This window comes from Ipomoea nil, unplaced genomic scaffold (assembly GCF_001879475.1).
Source record: "Ipomoea nil cultivar Tokyo-kokei standard unplaced genomic scaffold, Asagao_1.1 scaffold2942, whole genome shotgun sequence".
Lineage (NCBI taxonomy): Eukaryota > Viridiplantae > Streptophyta > Magnoliopsida > Solanales > Convolvulaceae > Ipomoea > Ipomoea nil.
The window spans coordinates 650,717-667,568 of NW_017619370.1; the positions used below are offsets into that span (position 1 = coordinate 650,717).

Below are 16,852 nucleotides of genomic sequence, written 5' to 3' on the forward strand. Positions count from 1 at the left end.
AGTGTATATTATATTAATTATAATATTTTTACATTTTGTATTAATAATATTATACATTATTTTGTACGAATAATATTATACATTATTTGTTAGTTCAGATCCGTGACTTAGTCCTCGATCTCTATCCTTACTTCTGTGTTTTTGGTGTTGAAACCAGGATTCTATTTCGTTTTTCGTATACATCTTGTAATTATCTCAGAGGAATAAAGAGAAAAAAAAAAAGTCACTTTTCGGTTCGACAAAGCGCTTCATTGCCTGTGAGGAGAATAAGAGTTTGATTTCTGATAAGAAAAACGTCGGCCCTTCCTTGCTGCTGGAAAATTAAGAAATCAGCTTTGTAGTCAATGTTACCCAGGTCTCCATCAACACTCAATCCGTTGGATCGAGCGGCACTAAAAACACTTCAAGCTACAATTGCAAAATAATAATAATAATAATAATAATAATAATAATAATAATAATAATAATAATAATAATAATAATAATAATCTTGAAAACTGTAAAAAAATACTTATGTTTTCATGAGTGCAACACCAAGATATGATTCCACAAAGAGAACATGAAGAAGAGGGAAAAAGTGCAAAATGAAAAATTATGATTTCCAAATCAATTCATTGTATTTATAGGTAGAAAAAAATATGAGAATTATAAACTTGTATAATTTTTCAAAAAGGAAAGGTGTAATTATGTAATATTATCAATTAATTAAAATTTTAATTAATTTCCATTTTACATTTGCTTACCAAATAGGTTTTACTACAAAAGTTTGAGCGGGAAAATGAAATAAGAGGATTTTGTTTATATATATATAGACTTGACGGGAGGTTACATGTTGATGTCTTTAAAATTGCGAATAACATTGTCTAATGAAAAGAGTTAATTCCAACAATGGTCTCTCGACTATTGTAATTTTTTAAAATTAGTCATCAAATTTTAATTTAAACAAAAAAAGACATTTGATTTTTTAATTTGTTCCAGCTATAGTCCTTCTGTTATCTATCAATCCCTTAGCCGTTAATTTAGGGGGGAAAATGGTATTTTCATTAGCTTGCTTTCTTCCACCTGCATTTTCATCGTTTCCAGAATCACCAGATCTTTGGCCTCCCGCTCCACCTCCGCGACGCCCTGAGTCAGATGGCGATGACCACGCTCAATTGAGTAAGATGGTGGTGCCGTAAACATTCTCCTTTACGGCGATTATCCTCAGCGGGAAACATGGCGAGTCCGAGGTCGCAAAGCTTGAGGCAGTGCCCGCCGGTGTACTTTCCGGGGAAGACGAGAACGTTGTCGTGCTTCAAGTCATAGTGGAAGATTCGACAGTGTGCATGCAATAAATACCATTGAGAAGCTGAAAAGTGTAACCTGCCGCCATTAACTTCGGCAGCCCGCCGGAATTGAAGCCTCGATCATGTCGCTGAGGGTCCCCTGATTCATGAGCTCGCAAGTTCTCGTTTGTTCGTATCGCCGGAGACGGAGAGCCGGGAAGGGATACTCGGCGCCTGGATTAGTCAACATGTGCGTGAAGTACGAGCACATGGCGGCGCTGGCGGAGAAGAACCGGACAGAAGGGATATCAAGCGACAAGGCAACCTTTTCCGCCCATAATTGCACGACATCATAGATTAGCAAATCCGGGTTCAAGGTTTTCAAGAGTTTGGTGAAATCAGGTTCCGCCATTTTCAGGACCTTTTTGAGGGCATCGTGGAGGTGGAGCGGGAGGCAATTGGTGGTCTTGTACTGAGGAGGAAGATCCGGCGATTCTGGAAGATGGAGTTCCAGTAATCGAATGTATTGGGAATAGGATTGAGAAATGTTGTTTTTGATCTGGGGTCGAACATAAATGGACCAAGAAACCTCTGTCTGCAAGATTCTTGGCCAGTCCGATGAAGGGTGTAATGTGGCGTACGCCAGCCATGGAAATATCACGACACTCCTCCTATTCATAGTTTTTGTTCCCATGGTTAGTCGTCGTTGAGGTCATAGTGTTCAGGTTCTATAGCTAGGAGCTTTGCCGAGTTGATGATGCACCCTTAACTTTAATTTGGATATTATGTTGCATAAAGTGTCTGTTTTCCATGAAATGGTGCACTGCATTTTGATTGAAAAGTCTTCATATGTTGTAAGATGTTTTATGTACAGTAACATTCTGATACATTCTTACAAGATGATAGGCATGAAGAAGAAAATAGAGAACACACTAGGGACATGGAAACTGAAAGAAGCCAAGTAGCCCAAGAAAACCAAGTAGAAGAAGGAGACAGAAGTCGTAGACCAACAAGGAATAGAAGACCCCCTCAATGGCTGAATGATTATGTGACATAAGTGTTTAACCAGGATTAGCTATTTACTTTCCTAAATAGGAGTAGGAAAAAGCATTTATATTTATATAGTTGATAGCTAGCATTGGAGAGAGCAGAGAACAATATTTAATTCTTTCAGTATTCATTCTTCCTTCTTCCTAATTGTCTAAGTTTTATTTCTTTTAAGAAAGTTACTCGTCATTCCAAATAGTGCTAGTTTGATACGAAATCGCATCAATTGGTGCTTTCATTATGTCTGAAACTCAGCAGCCAACCTCATCAGAATCCCCATCCGCCGGTCTATCTTTAGCAGATCTTCAAGAACAATTTGATAGAAACTCTTTCACAAATCAACAATACCAACAACGAACTGATACTAGACTTCAGCAGTTGTTCGGCTCTATGGAACGACTAGAGCACATGGTAGCAGGGTTGACAACCAATTATCGTCCACAACAAACTCCACAGAATATGTTCCAACCACCACCTATCATTCCCCATATAGCAGCCACAACGTTCGCAGCACCACCACCTATTCTTCCACAGCCAATAAATACAACGTCTGCAGCAAGGCCAATTCTTCCCTATCCAATGGTCACAACTTCTATAGCAGCACCCAGACCACCAAGTTTTCATACCATGAAAATCGAACTCCCAAAGTTTGATGGTAGCGATCCGTATGGTTGGGTCTTTTGAGCTACGGAATATTTTGACTTTTATGATACGCCCGACACACAACGAGTTAGAATTGCCGCCTTCACCATGGAAGGGAAAGCATCAGAATGGTACCAATGGATGAAGCGCAACAATCTCCTCACCACCTGGGCAGATTTTTTGCAAAAAGTTGAGCTACGGTTTGGGACCTCAAGGTACGAAGATTACTAAGGAAAACTCTCCAAGTTGATTCAGATCACAACAGTAACAGAATATCAATTAGAATTTGAATGCCTTATGAATAAAGTTATAGGAATCTCTGAGCCAGTGCTAACCTCGATGTTTATAGCTGGCCTTAAATCTCATATTCGCTGGGAAGTTCAACGGAATAGACCACCTTCGTTAATGGAGGCTTTTGCTTTGGCACGGGAACATGAAAGTCAGGAATTACAAGCAGATTTGGCACGGGACAGACGTTCTTCCTTTAGATGGCAGAATAGGAATCCAATGCCAATTACACCATCACTAGAAACTACCACCCCATCACTGCTACCACCAAACCCATCCACGACACCAGCACAAACTTCAACCACAACTAAAACAACTCCTAACACCCTGCCAATTTGACGTTTGTCAACACAGGAAATAAGAGAGAAACGTGCTAAAGGACTCTGCTATAACTGTGACCAAAAGTACACGGCCAACCATCGTTGCCGAAGCAGATTTCTGATGCTCCTTTGTACTGATGATGATGATTTGGTTACTATTATAGGCGACAATGAAGATCCAATCAATGATCATGCAGATGAGATAGTGATTCTAGGTGATATCTCTAGCCTAAATACTATGGCAGGCCCGGGAACTCCACGGTCATTACGCTTATGGGGAGAATTAGAAAAGTCTCAAGTCCAAGTGCTAATTGATGGAGGGAGCACACACAATTTTATTCAACCTACTGTGGCAGAAAGGCTTAATTTGGAAACACATCAAATTCCAACATTTAGAGTTTATATTGGCAATGGGGACTCGTTGGAATGTAACTACTGTAGCAAGGATGTCTGTTTAAAATTGCAGGGCACTAATTTTACTATGGATTTATATATACTACCAATTCAAGGACCAGACATCATATTAGGAGTCCAATGGTTACAAGACCTTGGAAAAGTAGCACATGACTATGCTAGCCTCACTATGGAATTCACATGGAAAGGACGAACAATCACCTTGTCTGGAATGCAAACCTTGAGCCCTCAAAAAATATCATTTAATCAATTATAGGCCATGCTAAGGAACGATGGAGTTTGTGAAATGTTCGAGTTGGTCCATAGATCAGATGACTCAAGGAATGTAATAGAAAAATCTGAGAATGTAAAATTCCTGGACCAATTACCACAAGGGATCATGACAATCTTACATAGATATGAACATTTATTCCACACACCATCTGGTTTACCTCCGCAACGACTTTTAAACCATCAGATCACTTTAGCTCCAGGATCTAAACCCGTGAATGTGAGACCATATCGTTATCCACACTTCCAAAAAGGAGAAATAGAACGGCTGGTTAAAGAAATGCTGGAGCAAGGAATAATTAGGCCAAGTCAAAGTCCATTCTCCTCTCCAGTATTGCTAGTTAAAAAGAAAGACGGATCTTATCGTTTCTGCGTAAATTATAGAGCTTTGAATGCAGTAACAGTCCATGACAATTTTCCAATCCCAACTGCAGATGAGCCTTTTGATGAGCTCGGGAATGCCACAATTTTTACTAAATTGGACTTACGAGCTGGATATCACCAAATTCGAATTCATGATGATGACATTTATAAAACTGCTTTCCGAACTCACGAAGGGCATTATGAATTTCTAGTCATGCCATTTGGATTGACAAACGCACCATCAACATTCCAGGCAACTATGAACAGAATGTTCTCGCCATTCCTCCGCCAGTTTGTGATCGTTTTCTTTGACGATATTCTAATCTATAGTAACACTATGCCTGAGCATGTGGAACACTTCAGACAGGTACTACAGTTATTAGAGGAAAACCAATTTTACATGAAACTCAGTAAGTCCAATTTTGCGAATCTTCTATAGAATACTTAGGACACATAGTTGGTAATGGGGGAGTACGAGCAGATCCTAACAAGGTGGGTGCAATGGTGAATTGGAAAACAACAACTTCTCTAAAGCAGTTGAGAGGATTTTTAGGACTGACTAGGTACTACAGAAGATTTATTAGAGGATATGCACAAATTGCAGCACCTCTCACTGAACTATTAAAAAAGGATAATTTTCATTGGTCAATAGTTACAGAAGATGCTTTCAAAAACTTAAAAGATGCCATGACAAAGGCCCTAGTTCTACGTCTCCCTAATTTCAACCAACCCTTTGTGATTGAGATAGATGCATCTGGCATTGGTGTAGGAACAGTCCTCATGCAAGAGGAACAACCTATTGCTTTTTTTAGCAAAAAGATTGGACCTAGACTGCAAGGGTCTTCTGCATATAAGAGGGAGTTGCATGCAATGGTAGAAGCAATCCAAAAATGGAGACAATACCTTCTTGGACGATTTTTTATAGTTCGCACTGATTGCAAAAGTCTTAAAGAAATTTTACAGCAAATAGTCCAAACACCAGACCAACAATTCTATGTCCATAAGTTGATGGGATATAATTTTGAAGTTCACTACAAACCGGGCAGATCCAATAAAGTAGTAGATGCCTTATCACGAATTGGAGATGAACAACAACCAAATGACAATCAGGTGCATCTACAAGTCTTGAGTCGACCAATTCCAGACTTTGTTGCCCAATTACAGAACGACAACAAAGAATTGCCAGACCTCCAAGAGTTCCAACATCGTTTATCAATAGGCACGTTGCCACCATATTACAGTATCCATAATGGTATCCTCCTATACAAAGGGCGCTACTTTATAGGCGAGAACTCCTCCCTCAAATACAGGTTACTCCAAGAATTTCATGCAACTCCAATGGCAGGTCACACAGGAATTACACGCACACTATTGCGCTTATCTTCTAATTTTTATTGGCCACAGATGCGCAAAGATGTAGCAAATTTTGTAGCAGCTTTCCTAACATGCATGCCAATAAACAAAGTACTCCACTCAGGCACCAGCAGGACTCCTACAACCGCTGCCTATCCCTTCACAAGTTTGGCCTCATGTAATAATGGATTTCATTACCAGCCTTCCAATGTCACAAGGAAAATCAGTTATAATGGTGGTGGTGGATAGGTTGACCAACCCCTCCCACACCATTTTACAGCAGTAAAAGCGGCAGAGCTCTTCATTGAAATTATAGTGAAACTCCATGGATTTCCGGAATCTATAATATCATATCGAGATCCCATCCTTCTAAGCAATTTTTGGGACGGGATGTTCACCTTGAGTGGAACCATGTTGCGTCGTAGCACTGCGTACCATCCCCAAATAGAGGTACTGAATAGATGTGTTGAGCAATATTTACGTGCCTTCACGCATGCCAAACCATCACGTTGGCTATCTTTTTTAGGGTGGGCAGAATACTGTCTCAATACAACATACCACAGTGGGATCAAAATGACACCTTTTCAGGCATTATATGGCAGAGCACCACCTACAATTTTGCACTACCAAAAATATTCCTCAACCAACCAAGCTCTAGATGACATGTTAATTGAACGAGACCAACTATTGAAGACATTGAAGTAAAACCTTAAAGAAGCACAACATCGAATGGAACATTATGCTAAAAGTAAACGACGAGATGTCAAATTCAAGAAAGAGGATATGATTTTCTTACGACTACAACCGTATCGCCAAACCTCAGTGGCAAGAAGACATAATCACAAGTTCGCAAGAAGGTATTATGGACCATTCAAAATCGAAGAACGCATTGGCAAGGTGGCTTATAAACTTGAATTACCATCCTCAGCAAGGATCCACCCAGTTTTTCATGTCTCACTCTTGAAGAAATACAGGGGAGAAGAAAACATTACAAGTTATGATTTACCAAGTGCTTTTTATGATGGGAAACCGGTGTCTCAACCATTAGCAATTTGTGCACAGCGGCAAGTAATAAGCAATGGAAAAACCGAACGACAAGTACTCGTCCAGTTGAATGATAGTGCACCAGAAAATTCTACATGGGAATCAGCTAGTGACATGGAGCAACTATTTCCTACCTTACACCTTGAGGATAAGGAAACTTTTGTAGAGGGGGAGAGTGATACAATCTTACAAGATGATAGGCATGAAGAAGAAAATAGAGAACACACTAGGGACATGGAAACTGAAGGAAGCCAAGTAGCCCAAGAAAACCAAGTAGAAGAAGGAGACAGAAGTCGTAGACCAACAAGGAATAGAAGACCCCCTCAATGGCTGAAGGATTATGTGACATAAGTGTTTAACCAGGATTAGCTATTTACTTTCCTAATAAGAGTAGGAAAAAGCATTTATATTTATATTAGTTGATAGCTAGCATTGGAGAGAGCAGAGAACAATATTTAATTCTTTAAGTATTCATTCTTCCTTCTTCCTAATTATCTAAGTTTTATTTCTTTTAAGAAAGTTACTCGCCATTCCAAATAGCGCTAGTTTGATACGAAATCGTATCACATTCTTTCTGTATTTTCTTCTAGTACCACTTGGGAAGAGATCACATTGGAGCATCGATGACGGCAAAGTTATACCATCTATTGGAGCAAAGATCTGGAAGTTGGTAATTAGCAAAATATTTGGTGCCAGAATTACCAATCTAAGTATACACTTCATAGGTTTGCATAGTAGTGTTGTGTTGGTATGTTTTCGCATGAGTGTGCATTCTCACCACATGTGACTCTTATGTATGGAGAGAAATTTTAAAAATAATGGAACAAATTGATCTGAAGTATGTATAACTATTATTTCGCAATAATAGGAAGGGGAAATAGTAAGTAAAAAATATTGTAGTAATATTTCGTAGATTGATGTAAGAATATTACAAATTAAGGATGTTCTGTAGTATTGGACATGGTTATGTAATGCCAGGACAATGACAATGGGTCCCAACAAATCCCTAGAAACCAGTTGTTAAACCATGGACCAGGGTTCACCTTGCAAGGTGGATCCTGGTCCTAAATTGTGTATTTTTAGTATTTGAATTGTGAACATCTAGAATATAAATTGTGTTTCTAAGTTTTGAGAATTTGTGAATACAATACATGGTTATCACAAATTATGAATTTTTAAAAGGTAAATTGTATACATTTAGTATGTAAATTGTGTATCTTTGGACTCAGGTCCACATAATAATATTTGTCCCTAAAAACATTGTGGGCCGCAAAATCAAGTCAAGACCCATGTGTTGGGTCACGTGACAATGTTGCAACCCGTCATTCTGGGCCCGGGTCACAGACTCTTCTCGGGCCCCTGGTCGTGGATTTGAGGTCCAGGCGCCGAAGCCCCATCGACCCCGAGCCCCTATGCTCCGCCATTCACCAAAGCCATGTCGACCCTAGTTAACTAAGTCAAACTTGACCGAGCTGCTGGCCCCGGGCATCCATGCTCCACCACTCAATGAAGCCATATCCACCTCGGGTACCTAAATTGGGCTATAAACTGTCTATTACAATTTTACTATAAAGTACTATATATAAGATTTAAAAGTATTGATTATATATGAAATTATGCTGTATTTGTTATTACTTTATTCCCTGCAAATTGTCTATTAATGTTTTGCTATAAAGTATTACATTTATGTTATGAAGTGCTATATATAAGGCTTAGTCTTTTCAAATTATTTTTAGAAGACATTATTTGTTTGTCATTATAATCAAATTTTGAGGGGTAGTTAAACTTTTTTACAATTTTAAATGGACAGAAATATAATAAATAATTTCATGACTTCATTAATGTATAACAGTACGGCTTAAAAACTTATACAATGAGAATTATATAAATAAATGGTTCAATTCCATTGCTTCCAAATTATAACTTCGTAAGATATGAAATGTTGGTGCAAATTATTTTGTTTCCAAGTAAATGGTTCACCTCGATAACCGCAACTCCTGATCGTGATTCCGATCATCGTTCTGAAAGTGGACATCTCTCCCGATCGTGGTCGACGAGAGTGATCTCCCTAGTCATCTAGGGCTCTTTTTATTTCTGTTTCAATGGCGAGTGTTCAATTCACGTTCTTTCTTGTTTATTTGCTGTGGAATTCCTGTCAACCACGGTGTCTTCGCATGGATATCTACCAGCTGGAGAAACGTTGTGCCGATCTAGCTTTAGCCGGGGAAGATGGTGGCGGACTGGAAGCACCGAAGGCAAAGTCAGTCCCAGATGCGACGATCCAGAACAACATCGTCGGGAGGCTCCTTACCGATCATCCGGTCCATTTTGAGCATATGCAGCACGTCTTGGCGGCGGTGTGGAGACCAGTGATGGGTATGTTCGCATTTTCGTTGGCGAATGATTTATTCCTTTTCCAATTCCCCCACCCGAGAGATTTCCAGCGAATAATTGACGAAGGGCCTTGGTCTTTCGAGAATCACCTCCTGGTGTGCGAGCCGGTGCCAGTAGGGAGTCGGCCGGAAGATGTTCTGCTAGATACTATTCCTTTTTGGATCCAGATTCACGGCCTGCCTTCTATGTACGCATCCCCGGATTTCATAATAAAGATCAGCGACTACATCAGATCCTATATTGCATCTGATCCGTACAATTTTGGAGGAGCCTGGAAAAGTTTCTATAGAATTCGGGTACGAATGAAGATATCATCTCTTCTCAAAAGGCGTATGAAACTGTTCCGGCGGGATGGAACAGTACAATGGATCACATTCAAATACGAGAGACTCAGCACATTCTGTTACTGTTGTGGGCTACTCGGGCATTCAGACAAATATTGCAGAACCGCGTACGAGAGAGGCATTCTTCCAGAGGAATTCCCTTTCGGTGCTTGGTTACGGGTAGGGGTGTAAACAAATCAAATAAAAAAATTCGATTCGTGATTCGTATTCGAATATGTTGATTCGAATTCTAAAACTTCGAATACGAATCCGAATTCGAATACGTTTTTCGGTTCGAATATTTCTCGAATACGAATACGAATTAGAGTATATTCGATTCGAATAGTATTCGAATATATTCAAATATTTTATGTTATTTAAATATAATTTTTTATTACATTTTATCTTAATTTATTAGAGAATTTTGTACAAAAATAAGTTAGGCATTTCGAATTCGAATAATCGAGTCGAATCGAATATATTCGAATAAACTGGTCGAATCGAATACGAATCAAATTTGATATTCGAATATTAAACGAATACGAATACGAATATTCGAATATATAGTCAAATTCGAATCGAATACTGAGATATTTGACTCGATTCGATTCGTTTACACCCCTAGTTACGGGCGGGCCCCAAACGTTAGGTGAAGTCGATCGGGGAGAAATGGTTGTTATCGGCCGCATCTCCCCAGGAGATAATGCCGAATACCTGCTTGGATGGACTTTCCCCAGCAGCACTTGTGGCGATGGAGGAATTAGAAGGGGTGCAGGGTGATCTGAAACGTCGAAGGGAATATCATGAGAAGACAGATGAGGTGAGCAGGGCTGATGTACGGATGGCAGACAGTGATCATCACAACGATTTGGCGGGTCTGGTGGACCAGGCTCGCCGAGGCCAATGAGTTGTCTAAGCTGGAACTGCCAGGGGTTGGGGGGCACCCGGACAGTTCGTGAACTATTGGGCATCGTGTCCAAACACCGACCCCAATTCGTCTTCTTAATGGAGACAAAAGCAACGGAGACTAAAGTGGAGGAGGTACGGGTGAAGTTAGGTTTTGAGGGTAAGATTTGTGTGGATCGGGTTGACATTGGTGGAGGTCTAGCTTTCCTCTGGAGGGATAAGAATGTGGCGGCTCTAAGGAGTTTTTCAAACAACCATATCGACATGGAGATAACACTTCCGGGTCAGCCGGTGTGGAGACTAACGGGATTCTACGGGGAGTCCGATAGAAGCAGGCGACATATCACATGGGGTCTCTTAAGGCAGCTTAAGGAAAGCTCTCATCTCCCTTGGGTTGTCGTGAGAGACTTCAACGATATAGCTTGCCTCTCAGAGAAACGAGGTACGCACTCTCATCCTTCGGCCCTTATAGAGGGGTTCAATGATGCATTGGAGGATTGTGAGTTGATTGACCTGGGTATGACGGGAGGCCGTTACACATGGGTAAAGGGTCGGGGTACCGAAGCTTGGGTGGAGGAGCGATTGGACAGGGCAGTGGCAACGATGACTTGGATGGATTTACACGAGGAGGCTAGGGTCAGAACATTTACACATTGCAGTCCGACCATTGTGCGATCTTAATTGATACTCATGCTAATTCTACAAGGGCGGCCATTCGAATGTTTCGGTTCGAATCTGCATGGTTACTGGAGGCAGGATGCACGCAAGTGGTTGACACAGCTTGGCGCATGTCAGTGGGGTTAAGCTTCCCGGATCGACTAGCTGTGTGCAGTGGACGTCTCGGAAGATGGGGCGGCGAACATCACCGGAATTTTGGTGCTCGAAGCAATCAACTTCGACGGACACTCGCCCAATTAAAAGAAGACCGATCGCCTGCTGCCGTGGATTTATTTCTGAAAGCCGAGAGGGATCTGGAAACTATTATAAAGGCCGATGAACTTTTTTGGAAGCAGCGGTCAAAGCAGCTCTGGTTAAAACACGGGGACGCAAATACCAAATTTTTTCACAAGTCGGCTACGGCTCGTCGAGGACAGAATTTCTTATCCCACATCAAAGATCATAATGGTGACTGGGCGGAGGGGATGGCTATGAAGGCGGAGATAATCAGGTATTTTGAGCAAATATTTTGTTCAGGCACTTGCAGTGCCAATATCTTTGATCGTGTTCGCGGACGGGTGACGGCGGAGATGCAAATCTCGTTGTCTCGTCCGTTCACAGTGGATGATGTAAAAACGGCCTTATTTGACATGCAACCGGAAAAGGCTCCCGACCCGGACGGTTTGTCACCGGCTTTCTTCCAGCACTTCTGGCCGGTGCTCGGACACGACTTGTCAGTGTTCGTCATTAATTGCGTGGAACATAAACAGTTCCCGCAGGGTTTGAACAATTCTAATATCGTTCTTATTCCTAAGAAACCTGTCCCGGAGAAAGTGACGGATTTACAACCGATAGCTTTGTGTAAAGTTGTGTACAAAGTACTCGCTAAGATTCTTGCCAATAGACTCAAGGGGTGTTTGGCCGATGTTGTGTCCCAATCACAAAGTGCGTCCGTACCTAACCGGCTCCTCACGGATAATATTATCATTGCCGGTGAGGTTGGCCTCTACCTACGTAGGAAAACAGGGGGCTGTCAGGGGTGGGCGGCGCTAAAGCTAGATATGGCTAAGGCGTACGATAGGATGGAGTGGCCTTTTTTGAAGGGAATGTTGGAGGCGTTGGGTTTTCAGAGAGACTAGGTAGAATTGCTCATGATGTGTGTTACTTCTGTGAATTATTCTATACTTGTTAATGGAGAGATTGCGGGGCAGGTTCGGCCTACACGGGGTATCCGGCAAGGAGACCCGTTATCGCCTTACCTGTTCATCATATGTGCCGAGGGATTATCTATCCTTCTGCAACAGGCGGAGGCTCGGGGGGACATTCACGGGGTGAGGGTGGCGCGGGGAGCACCGGCCATTACCCACCTGTTTTTTGCTGACGACAGCTTATTATTTTTCAGGGCTAACGAGCGGGAGGCTTTAAAAGTTAAAGAATGCTTAGATATTTACAGTATGGCCTCGAGACAACTAATAAATTACGAGAAGTCTATTGCGGTGTATAGCTACAACACGAGTACTAATGTCAGGAATTTGGTGTCTGGGTTAATCGGTGTTCCCGAAGCACTGGACTTGGGACGTTATCTAGGCTTCCCTTCGGCACTGGGACGGAGCAAAACGGCGGTTTTTAGATACATTGAAGAGACTGTTCGAACCAGAATGGGAGCTTGGCAAAACAAATTACTACCCCGTGCAGGTAAAGAAGTCCTTCTCAAAAGTATTGCACAATCCCTACCTATATTTACCATATCGGTTTATTTGCTACCTATGAGAGTTTGTGATACTCTGGAAAAACTGTTCAACCGGTTCTGGTGGGGTGGTGGGAATACAGGTAATCGCAGGATACACTGGTTGAGTTGGGAGAGAATGTGTACGCCGAAGACGAAAGGTGGCATGGGCTTCAAAAAATTGCACCAATTCAATATTGCTCTGTCAGCCAAACAGGGGTGGAGGTTATTAATTCAACCCGATTCCTTGGTGGGCAGAACCATGAAAGCTAAATATTTTCCCAGGAATGGGTTTATGGAGGCGCAGATGGGAGGGAATCCCAGTTTCATTTGGCGTAGCATCCTCGCTGGAAGAAATGTTCTAAAATTGGGTATTGCCCAGAGAGTGGGGGATGGTAATGACACAAAGATATGGGGCTGGAATTGGCTTGCAGGTTCCTACAATATACAGTTAACTACTCCATGTGTCGAATACCTTCGTGAGGCGAGGGTGCAGGGTCTATTGACCGAAGACGGACGTTGGGATGAAGATATCGTCTATGATATTTTCCTGCACGAAAACGTGCCTAAAATCCTGCCACTCCCGTGAACAGTCAGTTTCATGATTGTTGGTGTTGGGTAGGAGACATCCACGGCTGCTACACTGTAAAACACGGCTACAGATTGCTCATGGAAAACCAATCTCCGGTCGGTAACACCGGTAGTTTTCATGCATGGAAGGCGTTGTGGGCTCTGTCCATACCGCCCAAGGTTAAGAACTTCTTATGGCATTGTGCTCGTGGTATTCTACCCATTCGCGAGAACCTTCATACTAGGAGGGTTTGGATTGGTGGAGGATGCCCGCTATGCGGTTTCAACACGAAAACAATGGAACATCTATTTTGTGACTGCGAATTTGCACAACGACTTTGGAGCCATGCAGACGTACGCCAGGGGCGTGAATTTTCCCAATTCATGACTGACTGGATCGGCAGTCCTTCAGTAAAGTCAGGGATGAGATTGGCAGCAACTCTATGGACTATTTGGTTAATACGCAATGATGTTGTGTGGCAAAATAGGATCCCGTCAAGCGTAATGGCGATCGAGCAGATGAAGAGTATGCAACGTACATGGGAAGAAGCCTATGTGGATACTGGTAAATCAACAGGATCTACTGGGCCTTTGGTCGATTGGGTTCCACCACCGAGAAACACGATTAAATGCAATACTGATCCAGCTATTTCAGGGAATGTTGCTGGGTTCGGTATTGTGATTCGGGACCATGATGGCCACTTTGTTGCGGCAAAAAGCGGGCGGTTAATAGGTGAAGATGATCCGTTCATGGCCGAGGTACTGGGGGCCAAAGAAGCCTTGACATGGCTTAAGTCCCAACCTCATAATAATATTATATTAGAATCTAACTGTTTAAATTTCTGTAATGCTTTCAATTCTTATTTTTCTGATTTTTCGTATGTCGGTTTAGTTGTAAAGCAATGTTAGTCGATTGCTAGGGACATTGGGAATGTAAGTGTCTCCCATGTCAAGAGGTCAGCGAACCGTGTGGCTCATGAGCTTACTCGGGCAACCGTTTCTATGTCTGTCTCAGGAGTTTGGACTGGTATGCCACCAGTTTGTATTGCGCACTTGTTTAATCAGTAATGGAATGTTCTTTCTTGAGTTCAAAAAAAAAAAGTAAATGGTTCAATTCCATTGCTTACATAAATGTTAGAATTGGTGTATTTTCTTACGTGCACACAAAGATTCTGTCCACTTTGAGCATAATCTTACACTACCGCTACTAAATTTTGAATCTTAATCTCTTCTCCCAAATACTGTCTACTGAACCAATGAGCTAGATCGTGCAGACGTATAAAATGTTATCTTATACTAAGTATTGGTATATTTTGTTTGTAAGTTTACTCAATTTTGCATAACAACAATTGGACAGCTTGGAATGTCAAGTTTAACCAATGTATTTTAGTAGGGATCTTAAAGTAATTATATTTTTTTAGGGATTACAAAGCACCCATAGATAATTTTTAATTCATAGTTGAGGGAGTATTTTGAAATAAAATTAATTTAATTTTCTAATATTTTATTATATTTTGACCTATTATATTTTATAGATAAAGTTAAAAATTTTAGACCTATGTATCACTCTTGCAACAATAATGCCACTCCAAGAGGCAAGAGCCTCTCATTGTACATTTGCTTATTATTTTCTTATCCAATATTCTTCACAATTTTTTGTTTTTTTTTTTTGTTTTTTTTTTTTTTTTTTTTTTTTGTTGAAATAAACAGTTTATTAATATTATACTAAGATAATATCTACTATCTACTATATATATAATGGGTAGAAAAAATGACGATTAAATTTTTTAATCAAATGAATGGCTCATATTGATCAGATTTTAATTTTTTCTTTAAGATTTTCTAATTTATCCTTAATGAATATGATTATCCGTTAACTTTTTCATTAATTATTATCTTCTCCGTTAATTTCTATTAGTTCACCCTTAACTTACTCAATGATTTCAATAAGAAAGGTCTTAGGTTCGAACCTCATCCTAATCAAAGTTGGCATAATTGGTACTCTATTTTACTCGTATTAAATTAAAATAATTAAATAATAATTTAGTAGCTACAACAAAAAATAATACATATGCATTTCTTTAATTTAGAATTATGTGTTTACAATGCCTTTATTCAAAAAAAAAATATTCATTATCAATAAATTAAATAAGAGAAGTAGCCGGGGATCACTTTCATAATTTTGGAGACCATATTAAGCATTTTCGCAAAGAGCAGTTTGCTCTCAGACAGCTCCGGGATCCTGACTCGTTAGCAGAATTTCAGCACGTTGAGGCACAACTGTGCCAGTTGGAGGCCCAAGAGGATACTTATTGGAGACAGCGTGTGAAGCAACACTGGCTAAAGGGTGCTGATGCGAAAACAAAATTCTTTCACAGGTACGCCTCTTCTCGTAGAAAGAAAAATGTGATTCCTAGATTGAAAGATTCTGGTGGCTTGTGGGTTGAAGGGGATGCTATGGGGACTGTTTTGTTGGATTATTTCAATAATATTTTCTGCTCTAGTAATACTGTTTGTGATGATCCCATATTTGATGTTATGCCCTCCCGTATTACTACTAGTCAGAATACAGATCTCCTTAGGCCTTTTGTTTATGATGAGGTGCGAGCGGCTGTGTTTGCTATGTTCCCTGATAAAGCCCCTGGGCCAGATGGGTTAGACCCGGGGTTCTATCAGCACTTCTGGGATGTGGCTGGGGAAGATGTATCTGGTTTTGTGCTTAATTGTCTGAATACTTGCACCTTCCCTGAGGGTTTGAATGATACTAATATTGTCCTTATCCCGAAGAAATCAATTCCTGAGCCTGTGGCAGATCTAAGGCTGATAGCCCTGTGTAATACGGTATACAAGATCATGGCTAAAATGTTGGCTAACCGGATGAAACTGTTTCTGGGAGACCTTATCTCTGAGTCTCAGAGTGCGTTCATTCCTGGAAGGCTAATTATAGACAATATTCTTGTGGCCTCTGAGGTAGGGCATTATCTAATAGGAAGCAGTGTGGTGTGGTTGGGTGGGGAGCCTTGAAACTTGATATGGCAAAAGCGTATAATCGTATGGAATGGCCATTCCTGGAGAAGATGTTGGGAGTGCTGGGTTTTGATGAGAAGTGGGTGGAGTTGGTGATGCTTTGTGTAACCACTGTCACATATTCTGTTAATATCAATGGGGTCAGGGGTGGGCAGGTTACTCCTACTCGCGGGCTCAGGCAAGGTGATCCAATTTCTCCCTACCTATTTATTATTTGTGAAGAATGCTTGTCTCAACTATTGC

At 40.9% G+C, this 16,852-nt stretch overlaps 1 protein-coding gene across 1 annotated transcript; it reads right to left on the reverse strand.

The window, feature by feature from the left end:
- Nucleotides 1-1,371: 1,371 nt before the first annotated feature.
- LOC109162422 (beta-D-glucosyl crocetin beta-1,6-glucosyltransferase-like) lies at nt 1,372-1,959 on the reverse strand. Its single transcript, XM_019311126.1, has one exon. The coding sequence runs from the start codon at nt 1,957-1,959 to the stop codon at nt 1,372-1,374; it is 588 nt and encodes a 195-aa protein (XP_019166671.1).
- Between the last annotated feature and the right edge of the window lie 14,893 nt (nt 1,960-16,852).

Excerpts from the sequence above, each read along its gene's own strand:
- LOC109162422 (XM_019311126.1), bottom strand. The coding sequence starts at position 1,959 with ATGGGAACAAAAACTATGAATAGGAGGAGTGTCGTGATATTTCCATGG.